This window comes from Pteronotus mesoamericanus, unplaced genomic scaffold, assembly GCF_021234165.1.
Source record: "Pteronotus mesoamericanus isolate MK-2021 breed Mesoamerican mustached bat unplaced genomic scaffold, CSHL_Meso_final contig_2, whole genome shotgun sequence".
Lineage (NCBI taxonomy): Eukaryota > Metazoa > Chordata > Mammalia > Chiroptera > Mormoopidae > Pteronotus > Pteronotus mesoamericanus.
Genome location: NW_026555084.1, coordinates 1,385,272 through 1,404,078, shown reverse-complemented (window position 1 = coordinate 1,404,078; position 18,807 = coordinate 1,385,272). Strand labels below are relative to the sequence as shown.

The 18,807-nt window shown below is 50.8% G+C and overlaps 1 protein-coding gene across 1 annotated transcript; it reads left to right on the top strand.

The window, feature by feature from the left end:
- The first annotated feature begins 621 nt into the window (after window positions 1–621).
- Window positions 622–18,182, top strand: GABRP (gamma-aminobutyric acid type A receptor subunit pi). The gene is made up of 10 exons (XM_054568058.1): window positions 622–740; window positions 3,732–3,826; window positions 4,258–4,376; window positions 7,862–7,929; window positions 8,674–8,891; window positions 11,009–11,091; window positions 14,090–14,227; window positions 14,699–14,851; window positions 15,342–15,529; window positions 16,311–18,182. Exons 2-10 carry the CDS (start codon window positions 3,774–3,776, stop codon window positions 16,611–16,613), a joined length of 1,323 nt encoding a protein of 440 aa, XP_054424033.1. The 5' UTR covers window positions 622–740; window positions 3,732–3,773; the 3' UTR covers window positions 16,614–18,182.
- The last annotated feature ends 625 nt before the right edge of the window (window positions 18,183–18,807 follow it).

Below are 18,807 nucleotides of genomic sequence, written 5' to 3'. Positions count from 1 at the left end.
GGGGTGGGGAAGGAGGAGAGATCTAGAAGCCCAGCCAAATTTCTCCGCAAGTCTCTCCCTGCTTGTCCTGGCTTGGCCGCTTGCCCTCCACCCTCCATTCCCTTGGCCCCTGTGGTTCTTTTGAAACTTCCCAGCCTGCAAAGCGTGTGTTCCTGGGATCTGCGAGTCTCGTCTTAGATAGACTAGGCTTCCTCTCCAAAATGCTCTTAAAATGCACAACCAGGCATCAGAATTTTAGAAGGTCTGGCTTGCCCAAAGGTCACACACACTGCTAACGCCCCTTCCATTGTATCAGGATAGAGGAGTGTCCTCCAAATTCAGAGCCCCCCCCGCGACTCAGCTGCCCGCCATGGCGGGTGGGGTCGCGCGCTCTATTAGACTATTATTAGACTTTCAGGGATCTTTGATCTCGAGTCTTTTCAGTGGCCTGGGGACTGAGCCGAGACACAGCTCAGAATCAAACCCCTAGCAGCCCGCAGTCAGAACAGGAGCAGGGCCGTTCCCGGACACCCCGGGCTCCACCCAGGGGCGGGGCTGCGGGATGCCCCGCCCACCTGTCTGCCTAGCCGCCCCGCCGCTCGGAGAGGAGCCCTCCACCCCAGAGTGGCTGTGCGCTGGCATCCAAGAGGTCAGGGCTGAGGATGGGGAGCATCTCAGGGACCCAGAAGACCGCGCCCGGCCTGAAAACCCGGCCTGAAGGCCCGAAGGACCTGCCCTAACACAGCTTCGGCTGCCACCTGGTAAGGGACCTGCTGGGCCCCCTGGTGCTTGGAGGGAGGAGAGGGGAGGAGGCCCGGACACTAGGAGCCCTGCTGGGGCAGAGGGGAGGGGCAGGGCCTGGAATCTGCCGAGCTCCTGCGTGGTCTCAGGCTCCCCATTGTCTGAAGAACTGCTCACAACTCTCCCATTTTACAGTGGAGAAAACTAAACCTCAAGGAGAAGTTGTACACTCTCAAAGCAAGTGGCAGAGCCCAGGTTCAAGCTCCTTCTGTCTGACACTTGGGCTGCAGGGGTCCCCTTCTGCTCTGCCGACGGGGCACCCACCACACAGCTTGACCCTCTGTGACTTCCTTGAGGAGGACCCACGGCAATGGTGCCTTTGCTCTTCTCAGCCCAGTTCGGGCTTCACTCTTGCTTCCCACCAGCGGTTCGCTCTGCGCTGCAGCAGCGGATGGCGAGGGGCGGATGGTGCCTGCGTAGAGGGAAGCTTGGGGTTCCCAGTGTCTGTGTGATGGGGATTCTGGGGACGCGCCTGGCAGCCCACCCGTGTGAGCATTACCTCTGCTTCTCAGAGCCAGTCCAGACAAAGGGGCCATGGGCCACCGAGGTGACTCGACCCTGTCCTTTCTGAGGGGATGCTAAACCTAGCACCCTCAGAATGACCCTCCAGCCAGCTCGGCCTCTGGGTGGCAGCCTGCGGGTGTCCTAGAAAGAGCCTGGGAGCTCTGGGTCCTCAGAGTCACAGTGGGATCACTGAAGTCCCCATGGAAAACACACACGGGGGAAGAGAATGAAAACTAAACTGTACTGAGTCCTTTCTCCCCATTTGTGCGGCGGGGAAGCCGAGGCGCTGAGCAGTTCATTGACTCAGGTGTGTCGGAACCCAGAGCTCCGCCCTGGCGGTGCCTCCTTCAGAGGAGGAGCTTGGTACGCCTTGGCGGGGGAAGGGACGGAGGAGGCCATGGGAGTCACTCCACGGACTCGCATAAACTTGAGGCCAGGGCAGGGGCAGAGACAGGGATTGGGGAAGTGGACTAAAGGGAGAAGGCCGGAGTCTGATCGTTGGTGGGGTGACAATGTTTTGTCTATGGCTGGTATTTCAGGGGAGTGAGAAGGGCAGGCCTGGGGTGGAGAAACGTGGCTGAGTGCAGAACTGCCGGAGCTTACATGCATGGTTTTGCAGCAGTAAGAAATTTGAACATAACTCCAAATTCATAAAGAGGACCTGCGCTACGTAGGTGTTGGCGCATTGATCTTACAGACTGAGCTTTGCAGCCCTTGCAATGAGAGCCGGGCCTGCAGGAACCGGCATGGGACCGGGTCACTGACGTTGGGGAAAAGGGAGCGGCCTGGTCCGTGGTGGGAAGTGCCGGGTCCTCTTGCCCGGACCGGCTCCGCCCCTCACCTCCTGCCCAAACTGACTGTTACCCTCTCTGAGCCTCGGCCTCTCCATTTGAAAATGAAGGGAATGGTAGTAATACTTCAGAGTTGCTGTGGGGATTTGAGGCATTCTTAGCCCAGTGCACACATGCATTCAAGTAGTTTTTAAATGTTTGCTGTTGTTATTAAGCCAAAAAGTGAATAGCAGAAATGCATGCTATCACCCCACTTTTACTTTTTAGTGTTTTCTTCATAGGTGTGTATAAATATGCACGTGTAGGCATAGCTAAACAGCTGTTAACAGTGGTTCTCTCTCAGAGGCAGAAGACTCAGAGAGAAGAAGGGAGGGAAGGACTCACATTTTTTTCATAGACTTAAACTTTTAGAGGAGTTTTAGTCTCTTGTTCCACAGCAGTATGGAGCCCCACACAAGCCAAACTTCCTCACTATCACTTGTTACATCTTTTGACTCATGGAGACTTACACGCTTTTTTTAAAGATTTTATTTATTTTTTAAAGAGATAAGGGGAAAGGAGGGAGAAAGAGAGGGAGGGAAACATTGATGTGTGAGAGAAAGATTGATCAGTTGCCTCTCATACGCCCCCAGCTGGGAACGTGGCCTGTAGCCCAGGCCCGTGCCTTGACCAGGAATCAGACAAGTGATCTTTTGGTTCATGTGCTGGCGCTCAATCCACCGAGCCACATCCGCCAGGGCTGGAGACTTACACTTCTAACTTTATACACTTCTATCTGGCTTTTGTTTCTTCAATGAGCATGTGTTTTTTGTAAGTAAAAAAAAATTAGTTAATTAATGGCTGGGTCATACCCCAGGGCCCCAGAATGGCTACATTCTAGGAAGTGGCCTGGTTCACAGAGAGAAACCACGGGGGAGGGGTGACCCACGCTCGGCCTGCCTGGGAGCGGCCTGAACCCCGCCTAACCACCCCTGCTCTGCTGTCACCAGCATGGCCATGGCCCGTCGCAGGCTTGCCTGCCTGGCTGCCTGCTGCGCTCTCAGAGGGACACGCGGCAGCCGCTGCCAGAGCTGGGGGGCCGTGCCCACCCGACCGTCCTTGCCATTCACCGTGCTCGATGCTCGCCTGCAGCAGCTGAACGGCTTCAGAGCATCCCAGGAGCAGGTCTGGGAGGCTGGGGAAGCAGCCAGTGTCCTTGGACCACAAAAGAGGCAGCCAGCCCGGGAGCCAAAGTTTCCTCCGACTTTCACTAGTACAGTGGTCTTCCCATGAGCCTCTGCTTCCTTGGGCAATACAGGCAAATATTCAGAGTCTGGGTCCAAACCGCCTGGTGTGATCGCCGTTAGTGTATAGTTGCGGGTGTCTTTCCTGGCAAAGTCAGGACAAGGACAGGGTAAGGTCGCTCTTGGAGCTCAGGACAGGATGGACCCGCTGTGTTTCTGGGGCTGGTGAGCCACCATCCAGTCTTTATTTGGGCTGGATGTAAAATGATCCTCCAAAACGAAGTCATTCTGAGAAGGCAGGCGGGGAAAGAGGCTGCTCCCCATGCAGGGGGAGAAAACGCTGCACCGGACAGTCCGCAGGCTGGAGGAGCTGGGCTGAGAAGAGGGGAGCCCCTCGGCCGTCCGCCTCCCGCCTGCCCACATGTTTCCCCAGGCGATTCCTCTCCACTCCTCTCTGCGCACACGGCTCCTCAACATGAGACACAGTCTGCACTTGACCTTCATGTGTCTGAGCCTCTTCACTGGAAGGTGAGCCTTGCTACCCCACAGTGGCCTTGGTCTGAACCGCTTTGTGTGTGCGCACACGTGGTGGGAGAGGTGGCAGCCTCCCTGCTTCCCAATGTGCCGCCTCCCTGGTGCACCAGGACAACGCAGCGTTCTGCCGTTTATTCCCTCTGGGGAACTCAAGCTTTCAGAACGGTCATAAGGGGACAAGCCCCTTGTAATTTGAGGGAAGACACTCCGAGGGGTTCCAGCTTGACACAACCTGGTAGGTGGGTGATAAAATGGAGTGGGATCGGGACCTCTCCATCCGGCAGCTGGAACGTAGAGCTCTCTCTTTGGGAAAGTCACCGCTGGTCCATGGGCATGACCACATGCATGCAGACATAGCTCTTGTTTGTGCGCACATGCTACTCACACATAAACAAGCAGGTGCACGAAAGCTGTTTCTTTTCCAGGCTGTGCGTCCGAGGGAGTCGGTTCAACGTGGAGGTCAGCAGAAGTGACAAGCTCTCCCTGCCTGGCTTTGAGAACCTCACTGTGGGCTATAACAAATTTCTCAGGCCCAATTTTGGCGGTAGGTCATCTTCTTTCGTCCAGGACAGCAATTCACAGGCCAGGAGTGGAGGAGGGCTTCGGGGGCGGGGGGGCGTTGGCTGACCGCACTTGCTGGCCTGCAGCCTGTTAAGGACTGGCAGTGATGGGCAAGCGTAGCCGCCAAGGATGGCTCACGCTACCTTGGAGAAAGTGCCTTGTCTCCCCGCCTGCAGGATAAAGAAATACTGCTCCCCCTAGAGGCGTCCCAGAGCCGCCCAACAACCGCACACACTGTGTCCCTTCTGTCCCCACTTTCAGCGTCATTATCCACAAGTCTGGCCAGGTCTCCCCAGGCCCGTCCCACCTGGCCTGCCTGCCCCCTCGGGGCTAACCTCCGCTCCGCTGCCTGGATCACTTGCCGGGCCCTTTGCCTGCTCCGAATACCTACCTGCACCCCAGCATTGTCAGCCGAAGCCCCAAGGCCTTTCCGTGGCCCGCCAGACCCCTCCCAGCCCATCCTTGTCCATCCACCAGTCCTAGCACCCCCAAGTCCATCGCCTCTGCCCTCCACGCAAGCGTGCCCTGCATGCTCCCTGGCTGTGCTGAAGTCACTGATCTGCCAAGAAAGGCTGCTTCCAACTTGGCTCCCGGGTGAAATACCGATTTTCTTTCATGTCTCAGAGCAAAGGCTCCCTCCTCTGAGAAGCCTTCCCAGATTCCTCCAGGCCCCTCCCCTTCCTTCACTCTTCATTTTGAACAGACCTCCAAATCCCAGCGGTTGCCTGGTGACACTGTCATGGTCACCAGTTTGATGTTTGTCTCAGCTGAAGGCCACAGCCGTGCTTGACGTACAGGAAGTTATTCATATTTGTTGAGAGAATGAGGCCAGGAGGGAGGGCAGGAGACCAACCACACACCTCCGCGCAGGTCTCAGGCCCTGCTTATAAAACACGAGATGGAATGAAGGTGGTCTCTAATGTCCCATCACGCAGAGCAGAAAGTAGTAGAAAGAGCCTTGAACTTGAACAAAGCTGAGTTTGGTCCCTGGCTCCCCTGCTGGGTGAACACCTTAGCTTCTTGAGCCTCTGTTTTCCTTTCTGGGAAACAGGGACGTGTCCCCCACCTCTCAGGGAGGACCGAATGCGGTGAAGCGTGTCCCTGCAGAGCACGGTCCCCGCCACGTCACCAGGGTGCAGTTTGTTTTAATCCCCACTCCTTCCTGCTCCTCCCAGCAGGTGATAAGATTTCTTGGTCCGGTCTAGGATTATGGGCTAGTCCAGGCCCCCTGAGAAGCAGACTGAGTGGGGACTGTCTGTACGGGACACTCGTCTGGGCAATGCCTATGAAAGACTCTGGGGCGGGAAAGAGGGAAGCCGGGGAGGGTTGTCACGCTGTCACGCAGGGCTGACCCCGGGGGCCCTTGGGTAAGGTGCTCACTCTGAGCCTGCAGTGGACCCAAGGGGACGCGAGGCCCAGATTCCCGCAGGGTGAAAGTGGGGCAAGGGGTCCTCAGTCCAAAAGCACAACCCTAACCCCTTTTTTGTGCCTTTTGGCACTTTGGCTCCTAAAGGAACCTACACATACGAGGCAGCCTGGGGGCCCACGCAGGGGTCATTGTTCTACGTAATGTCTGTCCACCCAGATTCTAGAACCCCAAGGTCCTTAAGAGACAAGACCTCCCTGGGACATTCCCGGGACTGAGCGGAACAGAGCCAGGTTTGCAACAGGCCCCGGCTTTGACCCCTCTCCTAGGGGAAAGCTGCCCTCTGGTGGCAGGGCGCGGTTTCACAAGCCAGAGAGGGAGCCCGGCCCCGCGGGACTGCCAGCTGAGGCGAGGCCTGGGCCAGCCCACCTGGAAACGCACTGAGAAAACACAGCGGGGCTGGAGCTCTGTGTGCTTTTCATTCTCCACGTGCCTCGGGGAAAGCGCCTCACCCTGACCCACTCTCCACTGGGCTCCGGCACGTCCAATAGAGCCTGTAACCTTCCTAGCCCCTTCCTTCCTGGTAGGCACTAGGAGCTCTCTTTTACAGGTGAGAAGCTGGAGCACAGAGAGGGTAAGCAATTTGCTCAAGGTCACACAGCTGCGAAGTGGCTGGCGTGAGATCCAGACACTCGGACTCCAGCCTTCTCTTCTTGGCGCTGTACCACGCTGCCCTGAGGGGTAGAAAGCCCCCCAAGGCGTCACACTCCTTCAGCACCTTCCAGGGTCTGTCCCCCAAAACTCCCCTTTTGTACCAAGGAGTAACAACAAACATTAGCTTCATTATTTTTTACTGGCATTGGCTCCACAACTCCATTTCCAAATTCCTACCTATATTCTATGGCTTGGGTTCCTTCGATGAACAATTAGGTTGCTTTGTCTAATTTCTAAACAACCGATCAGATGTTTTTTAAGCTTCCTTGGAATTCTGCCTCTCCTGTTCCCCATAAATGCATTGTCACAGTCCCCAGAGGCTCCCTAGTACTTATTGCAAGTGAATGCTACTGCATCTACTACCCTGGCCGGTGAGCTTGTTCCTCCTGCAGAATTAGCTAGGATTACGGAAGAGAGGGGCAGGGAAGGGAAATGCCATTTACTGAGTGCCTGTTAATACGTGACAGACACCATGCCCAGCCGGGCAGGCATTGGACTCTTATCCCCACCTCACCAAGAGGCCATCACCGCCTCATCTCATTTAACCCCCTCCTGTGACCCAGGGTGTCCTTGGCCTTATCCCTACATAGAGGTGAGAAAAGTGCAGTTCTGACAGGTTTGGTGACTTTTCCCAGGTTGCCACGCTGAGACCAAAGTCACATCTTTTTGACTCCTGGACTTTCTGTCCACATTCCAACCTGTGGAAGCTTCGCTGGCCGGGCCTGGCTTCCAGGACCGGTGGCTCAGAGGCCTCGGTCTCAAGGGCTGGGACTGGCCCTTCCGGAGGTGGCCCATCTGCCGAAACTCCAGGACTGAGGCCTGACAGCTGTACACCAGCCCTCAGGGGGGACGTTCTGGAATTCTGAATAGTTTAGGGTTCCCGAAGAGTAAAGGAAGAGGGGGGAAGGTCATAGGTGAGCGAGAGCTCAGTCATGAGCCGTCTGGAATTCCATCTTGTTGTAAATATACTTAACTGAGGGAGAAAAGCTATCTGTGCACGAATTCCCAAATCTCAATTACATTTCTAAATAATTAGTCCCTTGCAAACACCATAGGAAAAGTCCTCCAAGTATGAAGTGGGAAATACCATTATATCCTTTAAAATACACACAAATGAATATAGTGCCGTCTCTCAGTAAGCTAACTATGTGTTTGTGCATCTTTTTTTCATACAAAAAGGGAGCACAGTCTACAAGATGTTTTCTCCTGAGACAGGGAGGGTAGAAATTAAAATTGTACTTGAAATACTTCTAGAGCGTTTAAAATTCTCCATCAAACAGGTGTTACTTTTGCAATTTTCTATTTGAAAAAGAAATACACTAATGCGATGTTAGGAAACCTTGTTAGTGTTTCTATGTAAGTCTTCCTGGTTTTTCCTTCCATCTTAGGAGAGCCAGTTCAGATAGCCCTGACTCTGGACATTGCAAGTATTTCTAGCATTTCAGAGAGTAACATGGTAAGTGAGGCCCCTCCGTCTGCCACCTGATGGGTCCCTCTCCTTGTGTTTAACGGCGATACATTAGAAACAGGACAGACTTCCAGCCCTCCTGCCCTTGGAATGGCAGAAGGTGGGGACCTATCCCAAAACTCAAGGCATTAGAAGATTCTTTTAAAATAGACCCAAGCAGTATCAGGAAGAAAATGGATTCGAAGGCCAGGAGGGGAGAAAGGAGGGGGTGGAGTTTAGTGAGGGATAAAAATTGGGGAAAAGAATGAATATGTCACGGGGAAGCCTGAATAGCACATGGATCCTCACCGAGCCCGAGACAAGCCGATGAAAACCGGCAATCACATAACTGCTTTCAACCACGCTGCACTTAAGGAAACACCTTATAGACAAATTGACACCGTAGGCCTTGGGAGGCCCCACTGTGCATTCAGGGTAGACCTAAGCACTTAACTCTCGAAAACCTTCAGCCGTCTTATGGGGCTTTTGTGATCGAGGGCAAGTAAGCTAAGGTACTGGACATGCCCCTGTGGCTTCCCTTCTGCCGGTGGGAGTCATCATCTAGAATAAATACGGTGCTTTGTTCACACACGGCTACAGGCCACCGCCCTGCAGACAAGCTTTATTCACCAGTGTCTACGGCAGGAGACCTATGCACTTGACCTACATGGGGGTGGGGAGGCAAGTAAGACAACCCCTTCCGATTTCGGAATCTTTCTCTCGCCTTCCATTTCTACCCCGGCCGCCCATCAGGACTACACAGCCACCATCTATCTCAGACAGCGCTGGACGGACCAGCGGCTGGTGTTCGAAGGCAACAAGAGCGTCACTCTGGACGCGCGCCTCGTGGAGTTCCTCTGGGTGCCGGACACTTACATTGTGGAGTCCAAGACGTCCTTCCTCCACGAGGTCACTGTGGGAAACAGGCTCATCCGCCTCTTCTCCAATGGCACTGTCCTGTACGCCCTCAGGTAGGTGGGCACCTGTGCCGTCAGCGTGGGAGGGCAAACAGGCGGACAAAGAGGTGTAGATTCATCTTGAGTAGTTCTGACGAGCACTCCCAACACCGGGCTGAGGGCCCCCTTCTCACGCTCCCATTTGGGGTGATGTGAGGGACGCTCTCACGGGACTCTGAGCCGAGTTCTAAAGAGCAAAGGACGTTAGCAAGGGAAGGAGGTGGGGGGACAGCAAGAGCCAACAGAAACGTCCATAGTGGGACCTTAACTTTCATGGGGCTCATGGGGCTGGCATAGCCCCAGAATGCACCTCTCCCCGTCCCAGTCATTTCTGTACAGAGTCAAGGTACGGGGCCCCAAGGCCTCTGCCACCTGCAGCCATGGGTTTCCTTTCGCCCCTTCCCCAAGTCCCTGGGCCAGAAGGTCTTCCCAACCAATTGTTCATTGGGGGGAACCGCAAAGGTGCTCTGCAGAGCTGCACAAGGCACCCACGGGGGAAGCAGCGGTGGGTGGGAGGAACTCACTGCTGCCTGTGCAAACCGAGTGCTCCCAGAGGCCTGGGGAGAAGGCCAGGAAGTGCACACTCAAGAGGCTAATCTTTAACCCCAAATAAGAGGCTGAAGCTGTAAAACAAAGACCGAGGTAACCTATAAAGTGAATTTCTGGATTATTCTTCTGATCCTCCTTGGTGCACTGAATTTTGCAAAGACCAGCCAAAACCCCAACTCCTCTTTCTTTCTCTTTCTTTCTTTCTATCTTTCTTTCTTTCTTTCTTTCTTTCTTTCTTTCTTTCTTTCTTTCTTTCTTTCTTTTATTTTTTTTTTAAGATTTTGTTTATTTATTTTTAGAGAGAGGGGAAGGGAGGGAGAAAGAGGGAAAAAAACATCAATGTGTGGTTGCCTCTCATGTGTCCCCTCCTGGAGACCTGGCCTGCAACCCAGGCATGTGCCCTGCTCTGGGAATTGAACCAGTGACCCTTTGGTTCACAGGCTGGCACTCAACCCCCTGAGCCACACCAGCCAGGACCCAAGTCCTCTTTCAAGAAGCCTAATAAGAACCCTCCTGTGACCCCAATTCAAACCAAAATTAATGCCCCCTTTCCCCATATTCCCACAGATGCATGTGTGCGCATGCCTGTCCATATCATGGCACATAACACGTCTGCTGTGTACACGGGATACAAATAATGGATGATGGATGAATGCCTGGCTCTAGAGTCAGACAGATTTGAGGGCAAATCCCTGCTCTCTCCCTTTTCTGCATAAAGCAAGTTACTTAACTCTCTGAGCCTCAGTCTCCTCAGCAGCAGCAGGAGAATAATAATAGTTCCAACCTCATAAAGCCATTATAGAAACTCAAAGAGATGAAGCTGTGAGCCCAGGGACTGGCTCGTGGTCAGTCAGTCGCAGCCGTTGTTACTCCCTCTCCCTTAAAGAAGTGGGCACCATGCCCTCATCATTTCCATTTTCCCAAGTGCCCAGCTCTGTGCTTAATAACAACACGTGACCCTGAAGAAAAAGGAAGGTCAAGGTCTGCCCATTGAAATCTCCACTGTGAAGGCTTAGTTGATATGTCATTGAACGTCTCTGGAAGTTGGTCCCTCAGAGCCACGGTGCCTGGTGCCCTGTGATGCCCTCCGCTTCCTCTGCCTGCTGACCCCCCCGCCCCAGGAGGCAGGGACCTGGGGAACTGCCCGGGCTCCAGCCCCAGCTCTGCCGCCCGAGAGCCGGGTGAGCCTAAGGGAGCCCCTGTGTCTGCTGTCAATGGTGAGAAGTAGTGACAGTGATCTCTGTTCTGGCTTCTCACGGTTTGTCATGAAGGTGAAATTTAATAACTGGATGCAAAAGCCTCTCAGACAAGCCGATGAGTGATTCGCTTCTGCAATACTGTTGGCAGTTTGCCTCTGAACTGCCGACATTCGAACTTCTCTGTTCTGGACCCCGGATTTAACCGAGTGGCACAGGTGTTGCTTAGCACAGAAAACCTCAGGAATGCTTTGAAGGCAGGTTCCAAGTCACACATTCACTGTAGCACGCAAGGTGAAAGTCTTCTTGGAGTGGCCCTTAAAGGGAAATGCGTACTTTCTACAGCATCCTCATAACACTCTCTTGAACCCGTTTTTCCTTTCTCAGAATCACAACGACTGTCGCGTGCAACATGGACCTGTCTAAGTATCCCATGGACACGCAGACATGCCAGTTGCAACTGGAGAGCTGTGAGTATATATCCTGCAGGCCCCTGAGCTGATTTTCCCAAGTGACTTAGAGCTGTGTATTCACAAAGAGTGTGCTATACGTAGCGGCCGTTCTTGTCTTGACATTGATTACACCGGCTTTGGCCCTTCTGACTGCACATGCGGAGGGATTTAGAGACTGCTCCAGGACAAACCTTCCTAAATGACATCTTTTGGGGGCAACCACTGTGCCTTGTAATCAAACATTTCAACCTAAGAGTGGACAAGTCAGCCAAGGAAATGGGGGGGTCGCTGGGGCTAGGAATGGGACCCAGAATCTGCCAAGGCGAGGAAGCCAGAAAGGACACAGCAGAGCTTAGAAACAGCAAATACACAAAGCAACGCTGGACATTCATCGCACAGCTGCTTTCGACTTCTGAAAGAAACTGTATGATATATATAAAGCTTAGCACAGTCACGCCGGCACGCGGGCATCTGAACTGTGGTCTGGGGAGCTGCTGGCGATAAGAATGAGCGTTTACTCCAGGCCGATGTGTGGCAAATGGCACTGTTGAGTAATCGCCATCGCTCCCTAGTAAACTACTTGGAAGTGCCCACCAACCTCGGGAAAGCGGTAACCGTGACCGTTGTCCCGGGAAGACAGCCACAGATAGGAGTTGCTGAGGAATCAAGGCATGTCTTGTGCACGGAGGAAAAGCTCCAGCCAAGCGGCTGGACCCCAGTGGGCAGTTGGGCACACGAGTGGCCAACGCGTAGGAACAGAACCATTATAAGGCAACAGTCGTTTTTCAGAGGCAGGCATTTAATTAAAGATTCAGACAGGCAGATTAATTACCTTATTGATTAAATGCATGCATAACCTTCTGGAAGCAATACAGCTGTTTGGGGGCAGAATAAAGCTTGAGGTTATCAACACGAGAACTCACTTTCAGCCCTACATGGCAAAAGCAATTGCCCTGCCTGTGTGGCTGTTCTCATCCCGAATCCCAGGAGCGAGATTCTCCTGGAAACTCCAGCACTCTGTCTGCACGGAGACCGTCCCCGGCGAGCAGCGGAGGCTTTCGCCGAATGTTTATTAGCAGTTATTTGGGTACAGAAACCTCTCCAAGGGTTTTGTCCTGAGCGCCTAGAAAAGAATGGATACCATCCCACAAAGCAAACTGTCCAAGGAGGGGCTAGGATGACTCGCTTTTTTAGATTTTTAAAAAAATTCCTTTGGGATCCTAGGCCTATTGGGACAGCTACCTTCAGGAAATTCGGCAGTGCTTCTAAGGGAAAGCCCACGGGTGGTTTTTACCCGGAAACGCTCTAAGAGCTCATGAGTACTTCTCCGTTCTTGGATGGGGATCACTGCTTCTCGACAGTGGATGCCGAAGCTGAGACGCCACAAAAGGCTAGTCCCGGCTCTGGCGTCCCATTGCCCATGGCCTGGGGAAACACAGGCGGTGTGGGTCCACTTTTCAGATCGCAGGTGCCGGAATCGGGGGGCTTTCCCCATCACGGGCTGTGTGACTTCAGGTGGGCAGAACTGGCATCTGGGGACCTCAGTTTCCTCATGAGTAAGGTGGGAAAAATGATAGTATCTGATTCAAGGAGTAATTTTTTAACAGCTCTATTGGGATAAATTTACGTGCCAGAGAGTCACCCATTTTAAATGTACAATTCAAAGATTTTTAGTAAGTTTGCCAAAATGGGCGGCCACTGACACATTTTACTGTGAGGACATTTCCGTCACCCACAGGGACCCCTTGTGCCCACGTATGGTCACTCCCATGGCCACCACCAGCCCTTAGTCAACCGTTAGTCTACTTTCTGTCTCTGCGAGTTTGCCTTTTTGGGATATTATACATAAATAGGATCAATACAATATGCGGTCTTTTGCATCTGGCTCCCTTTGCTTAGCATGTCTCTGAGGTCCATACATGTTGGCACACGTAACAGTACTTCGTTCCTCCTTACTGCTTTATTCCTCATTATTCCTTACAAAAGAATATACACAGCACACAGCCTCTGGCTTGTTCCCACCTTTACCTATAGTGAGTAATGCTGCCGTGCACAAAGCTATTGGTGGACGGGATTTGGTTTCTCTTGGGCAGATACTTAGGAGTAAATGCTGGGTCAAATGGTAAATTATATATATACATATATATCTACCACATTATAGGTATATATCTCTCAAGTATAAGACCCATTCCAATTTCAGAAAACGGAGAAAGTCAGCAGAGGACATAAAATCAACGATGTTGTAATAACTACCTAGAGTGCCAAGCAAGTACTAGACCCGTCGGGGGGAGCGCTTCGTAAGCTGTATCTAACCCCTATGCTGTACCCCTGAAAGTAATACAGCACTAAATGTCAACTAAATGTAATTGAAATATTTTTAAATTTTAATGCAAGGAAATGAAGAAAAATAGAAATGTCTCCCTGGCAAGTTTGTGAAGACGTTAGCGACACCCGTATAAAGGACTTAGCATAAGTGTTTGCCAAAAGGCAGCTCTAACTACTATTGTCAACTCTGTTAGGAGAACTGCTTTGAGATTTATCAAACGCCCAGGTTTATAGACATCAGTGAAGTGGCTGGGTGCAGGGTTTTTGTTTTTTGCCTTTTTTGCCCACGTGGCAATGTGAACAGACCGACTGTGAAGTCCCCGCGAACACCGTCGGAGACGTCAGGCTGTCCTGGGAGGCGCTATGTAGCATAGATTTTTTGTGTTCACATCTATGGGTTCAACAAATATTTAAACAGCGAGAGAGACCACTCCTGGAGGCTTATCACCTACCCGGTGTCTACTCTGCGCTGAACCGGTTCTCAGTTGAAGGCACATAGCCCCTCGCAGGTCACCTCATTCTGAGTGGCTGCCGCAGTCACACTGGAGAAATCGTGCCAAGTTTTACGTGGAATCAGCCTTGGACTTAGCAAGATAGCGCCCCTGCTGTTTCCCTAGCGTGGCATTCATTGCCCAGACCGGTTCAATGTGCCACCCCCTCGCACTGACCAGGGCTCTGTCTCCTGGGCCAGGGGGCTACGACGGAAACGACGTGGAGTTCAGCTGGCTGCGCGGGAACGACTCCGTGCGTGGGCTGGAAAACCTGCGGCTGGCTCAGTACACCATACAGCGCTATTTCACCTTGGTCACCAGAACGCAGCAGGAGACCGGTAACTGGTGGGGCGGACTGTACAACCGCAGAAGAGCCGAGTCAGAAATACCATTTCATCTCCGCTCTCTCCCTTTGGGGCCCGGAGACCCCTCTGCAGTGGGGCGGGTGGTAGGGTTTGGGACTGGCACCTTTACCTGCTCCACATCCAGTAGTGCCATGGCGGCCAAGGGGCTCAGAGTCTGGTGAGGCAGATGACAAGGACACCAGCAGTTACGATGCAGCAGGTATAATATGACAGACAGGCACGGGAAGAGGATCATGGGCGGGGGTCATCAGCACCCCTATAAGTCCCACTCTACACACCAGCATTTTCTTATTGAAAACTATAATGTCAGTTCATGATTAACTCGGTTTTGGGGAATAACAGACAGCTTAATGCGAATATATGTAGCTGCATTAAACGCCCCACAGGGAAACCGCTCTGTGGTGGGAGCAGGCGTGATTTCCTACCTCTTGTTTACTCTCTCAGGAAATTATACGCGATTGGTCTTGCAATTCGAGCTTCGGAGGAATGTCCTGTATTTCATTCTGGAAACCTATGTTCCTTCCACTTTCCTGGTGGTGCTGTCCTGGGTTTCGTTTTGGATCTCCCTCGATTCAGTTCCTGCAAGAACCTGCATCGGTGAGCAGCTCCAGTCTAAGAACTTGGTTCTTAGGTCCTCTCTCCTCTCTTCCCCCGGCCTTGTTCTTCTCCCAGTGTTTTTATTGTTATTCACGGAGCAGTGCTAGGAGTTGGTTTCTTGAGAGATTCTTTCACAGAGAGAAAGAAAAAGAGAGACAGACTACTCTAGCAGTAGTGCATTTTTAAACTTATGTTTTACAGTGACAGGTGAGGGAATATTGTGATTAGATGGTCTATTGTCGGGTATTTTGCATACTGAACGCCCCCCTCCAATGAGAACACAGGAGGTGAAACCTTTAGGAAACCCTATCACTCAAATTTGTACAAAATGGACCAATCACCCCTGTTCTAGAAGGCCGTAGATTTTTCACAATGAGCTAAGTTCCATTTCCGAGTCCTGTCCCCGCCTTGCCACGTCCTGAGTCTGCCAGGTAACGGCGGAAGGTCCGCTAGGGCCTGGCATGGGGACGCTGCCCGCCTGTTTCCCCAGGAGTGACCACCGTGCTGTCAATGACCACGCTGATGATCGGGTCCCGCACTTCTCTCCCCAACACCAACTGCTTCATAAAGGCCATCGACGTGTACCTGGGGATCTGCTTCAGCTTCGTGTTCGGGGCCCTGCTGGAGTACGCGGTGGCCCACTACAGCTCCTTGCAGCAGATGGCAGCCAAAGACAGGGTAAGGGGTGGCGGGCCCTGTACGCGGCCCATCGCTTGGGCCCTGTGCTGGCTGGCAGAGGTGGCCGAGACCTGGTCCCTGCCCCCCAGGGATTCCCTTCGCTCCCGGGATTCTCATCTTTGTTCCGGTAGGAGCTTCTGGAAGTCAGAAGCTGCCTCTTGAAAAAGACCGTCCTTTTCACCAAGTCTTGTGAGATATTAATACATTTAATTTTCCAGCAGAAAATAACTACATTATCTGTATGCAGTGCAAAATCACAACTATGAGAACAAGCATCCACAAAAACCCCAATATTAAATGAAATGTGATTAGCTGATTACAAGTTTCAGATTAATACATATTTACATTTAATTTTTTTTGCAATATTATTTTCCCAAATTATACAAATAATAGTTTATTGGAAAAGGTATGAAAAAAAATCATGTTGTGGTAAATTTCTGGATTAGCATAAATTTCTGCTAATTGGAAGTGTGGTTCTACTCTCAGAATAATAATAATGGCTGTTACGTATCGAGCACGTGGATTTAGCATGTAGCACACAGCTCTGCAGAGCGGGCGGGGGTTATTCTTTCCCATTATACAGGCCTATGACCAGGGATCGGTGCCTATGAGCACAGTAGCAAGACTGCCAAGCCTGGCTCACCAACTGATTTCTGATGTTCTCCATGCCATTCTCTATTAAACCTAGTTATGCAATATTTAGGCCTCCAAGTATATAAATACCCACGTATTTATTTTGCCGAGTCAACTCCTGCAACTAATTGCATTGTCTATGAACTAGGAGATGCCAAAGGAAGTGGAAGAAGTCAATATCACTAACATCATCAACAGCTCCATCTCCAGCTTTAAACGGAAGATCAGCTTTGCCACCATTGAAATTTCGGGCGATAACGTCGACTACAGCAACTTGACCATGAAAACCACTGACAAGTTCAAGCTGGTCTTCCGAGATAAAATGGGAAGGATTGTTGATTATTTCACAATTCAAAACCCCAGTAATGTTGATCGGTATTCCAAACTACTATTCCCTTTGATTTTTATGCTAGCCAATGTCTTTTACTGGGCATACTACATGTATTTTTAAGAGTACGTTGAATAATTTGCATGCTGTAGGACTTCAGCAGGACAAGATAATGAAGCAAATTGTATTCAGCCCAAGTATGTACCCTCACCCAATGGTGCTGCAAGTTAACAAACATAACAATTCAACAATTCTTCCCAAAGAATGGACTCCCAACCATTATTTAAGCTTGTAGAAGTCCTAAGCATTACAAAGTCTGGTCATAGAAACGTCAATCCATTTTATCTTTACAAAAGACATACACGTGGAGCCCAAGGTTACAGACCTACCGAGGATGGGCTGATTGCTCAGCAGCTGCCTGGTCTGCATACATTACCTCATTTTTTAAAAACTGAGAAGGTGGCCATTGCAGGTATCAAGTAACCCTCAAGTGGCAGGGGTTGTTTCTGAACTAATCATACATGCTATTTATTAAATCTCTGCAGTGCTTATAACACACACATTGGTCCTATTTAGGGAGCAACACTTTCTAGTTTTTGTTTTTGATTAAAATGAAATGTAGGCCTAAGTCAATTGACTGGAAGTCACTGGATTAACTCAATACCAAGATGAGTTTTTAATATAGGATTTAATACCACAACAGAATTGTCCCCAAATTCCCATAAGTCTTACCATTGAAAAATCAAATGTAAGTGATGAAAAATTTAGTGGGTCAGTAATCTCACACATAAACCCCTTGTTTCTAAGATGTATGATGGCCTGACCGGCAGCATTGAGTCCATTTCTATCTGCTGCTCTTTCCCAGCTGCAGACCCCTCGCATCCTTCCAAGAAGAGCTTTGATCCCCACGTTCTAATGACCAGGAATGATGTTTACTGGCTAGTGAGTGGCATTCCTCAGGAACACGTGGCGTAGCTCTAGTAAGCTTGGCTGTGTCCAGCTCCCCGATCCTTGTAGCTGAACTGCTTTGAGTGGTTTGGCCCTGTGTCCTGAACTTTCTGAGTGACAATGAGACTTGTTATAGAACCTATGTTCAGGCTGCAGGTGAGCCAGCCACTCTCACCCTAAAATCAGAAGAACAAGTGCGCACACCTCCTTGCTCCTCAGCCACACTCACCCAACAGCATCCTAAGCGGCCATTTGTGTGTGCGCCATGATACAGGTTTCTGGCTCAGTCTCAGGCATTTTAAATCTTGCGATCTTTAATTCTTTAGCTTTCTTCCCTAATAGATATATGCCTTTACCCTTCCTTTCAGAATTAATCCACAGCTTTGAAAGATCATCTTTCTTCTATACTCCCCTGCACCAAAGACTCTCATTCTCTTTCCCATTATGATACTTCTCACACTTTAGGTTTCTGTGGGTGTGATCACCTCTGAGCTTTTAACAAACTGTTTCTAATAGGAAGGGGGTTGCTAACAGAGGTGGAATGTAGTCGTACGGTTCAATTATATTTGTGATTTTTAAAGAAAGGTTTGAAAGGAAATATCTTTTCTGAAACCCCATGTAAGCACTATATGAAGCAAACTGTAAATATGTGAAACTGTGAAATAAATACACCATATTAGCTACCCACCAAATCAAGTGGTCATCTATAGAAGGAGTATTGTAAGATCCCATTTGGAAAAGGTATACACCATAGAACACAGGCAGTGGGCTCACGCTCCTCTACCATCGTACCCCCCAACCCCAGACAGTACACACACACACGTTTTGAGCCAGTGTCTCATGATCCCTGAGGACATCTGCACCTATAAGCCAGTTATCTCTTCTTCTCTAAGCCCTGACTAGAGCCAGGACCTGAATGGCCTTGGAAGGCCAGGTCATCCATACCCCACATGCATGGCCTGCTTCCTGTTTAAGTCAAGGCATGAATTATATGAAAATCCTCAAGGAATAGGTTTTCAGACTTTATCACCTGAATCTCCATTTTCATCTGGAGAGTCAACCAGTACAGAAACTTGGTTAATATACTGTGTAGGAAAACATAATAAGCCTGAGACTCCTATCCTTAAAAATTCTGTTAGCAAGATGCGTTAGGCGGCATCTGAGAGTTTGGATTTGGGGAGAATTCCCATTATCCTCTACTTGATAAGAATGGCTCATGGTGCCTGAACTGTACAAACTATGTGGCTTATGCTGAACGCCTGCTTCCAAGAAGGAACAGGGCAGGTTCTGTTTCCAATAAAGCCACAGCCTGACAAAAAGTCAGGCAATGGTAAACGTGCGTTTGAACAGTTAGGCAGGAATACAGAGA

What these genes read in the sequence shown, in the direction of transcription:
- GABRP (XM_054568058.1), top strand. Translation starts at nt 3,774, where the DNA reads ATGAGACACAGTCTGCACTTGACCTTCATGTGTCTGAGCCTCTTCACT. An exon ending in CAGAACGCAGCAGGAGACCG is followed by an intron (nt 14,228 to 14,698) that starts GTAACTGGTGGG and finishes TTACTCTCTCAG; the next exon opens with GAAATTATACGCGATTGGTC. An exon ending in TCCTGCAAGAACCTGCATCG is followed by an intron (nt 14,852 to 15,341) that starts GTGAGCAGCTCC and finishes CTGTTTCCCCAG; the next exon opens with GAGTGACCACCGTGCTGTCA.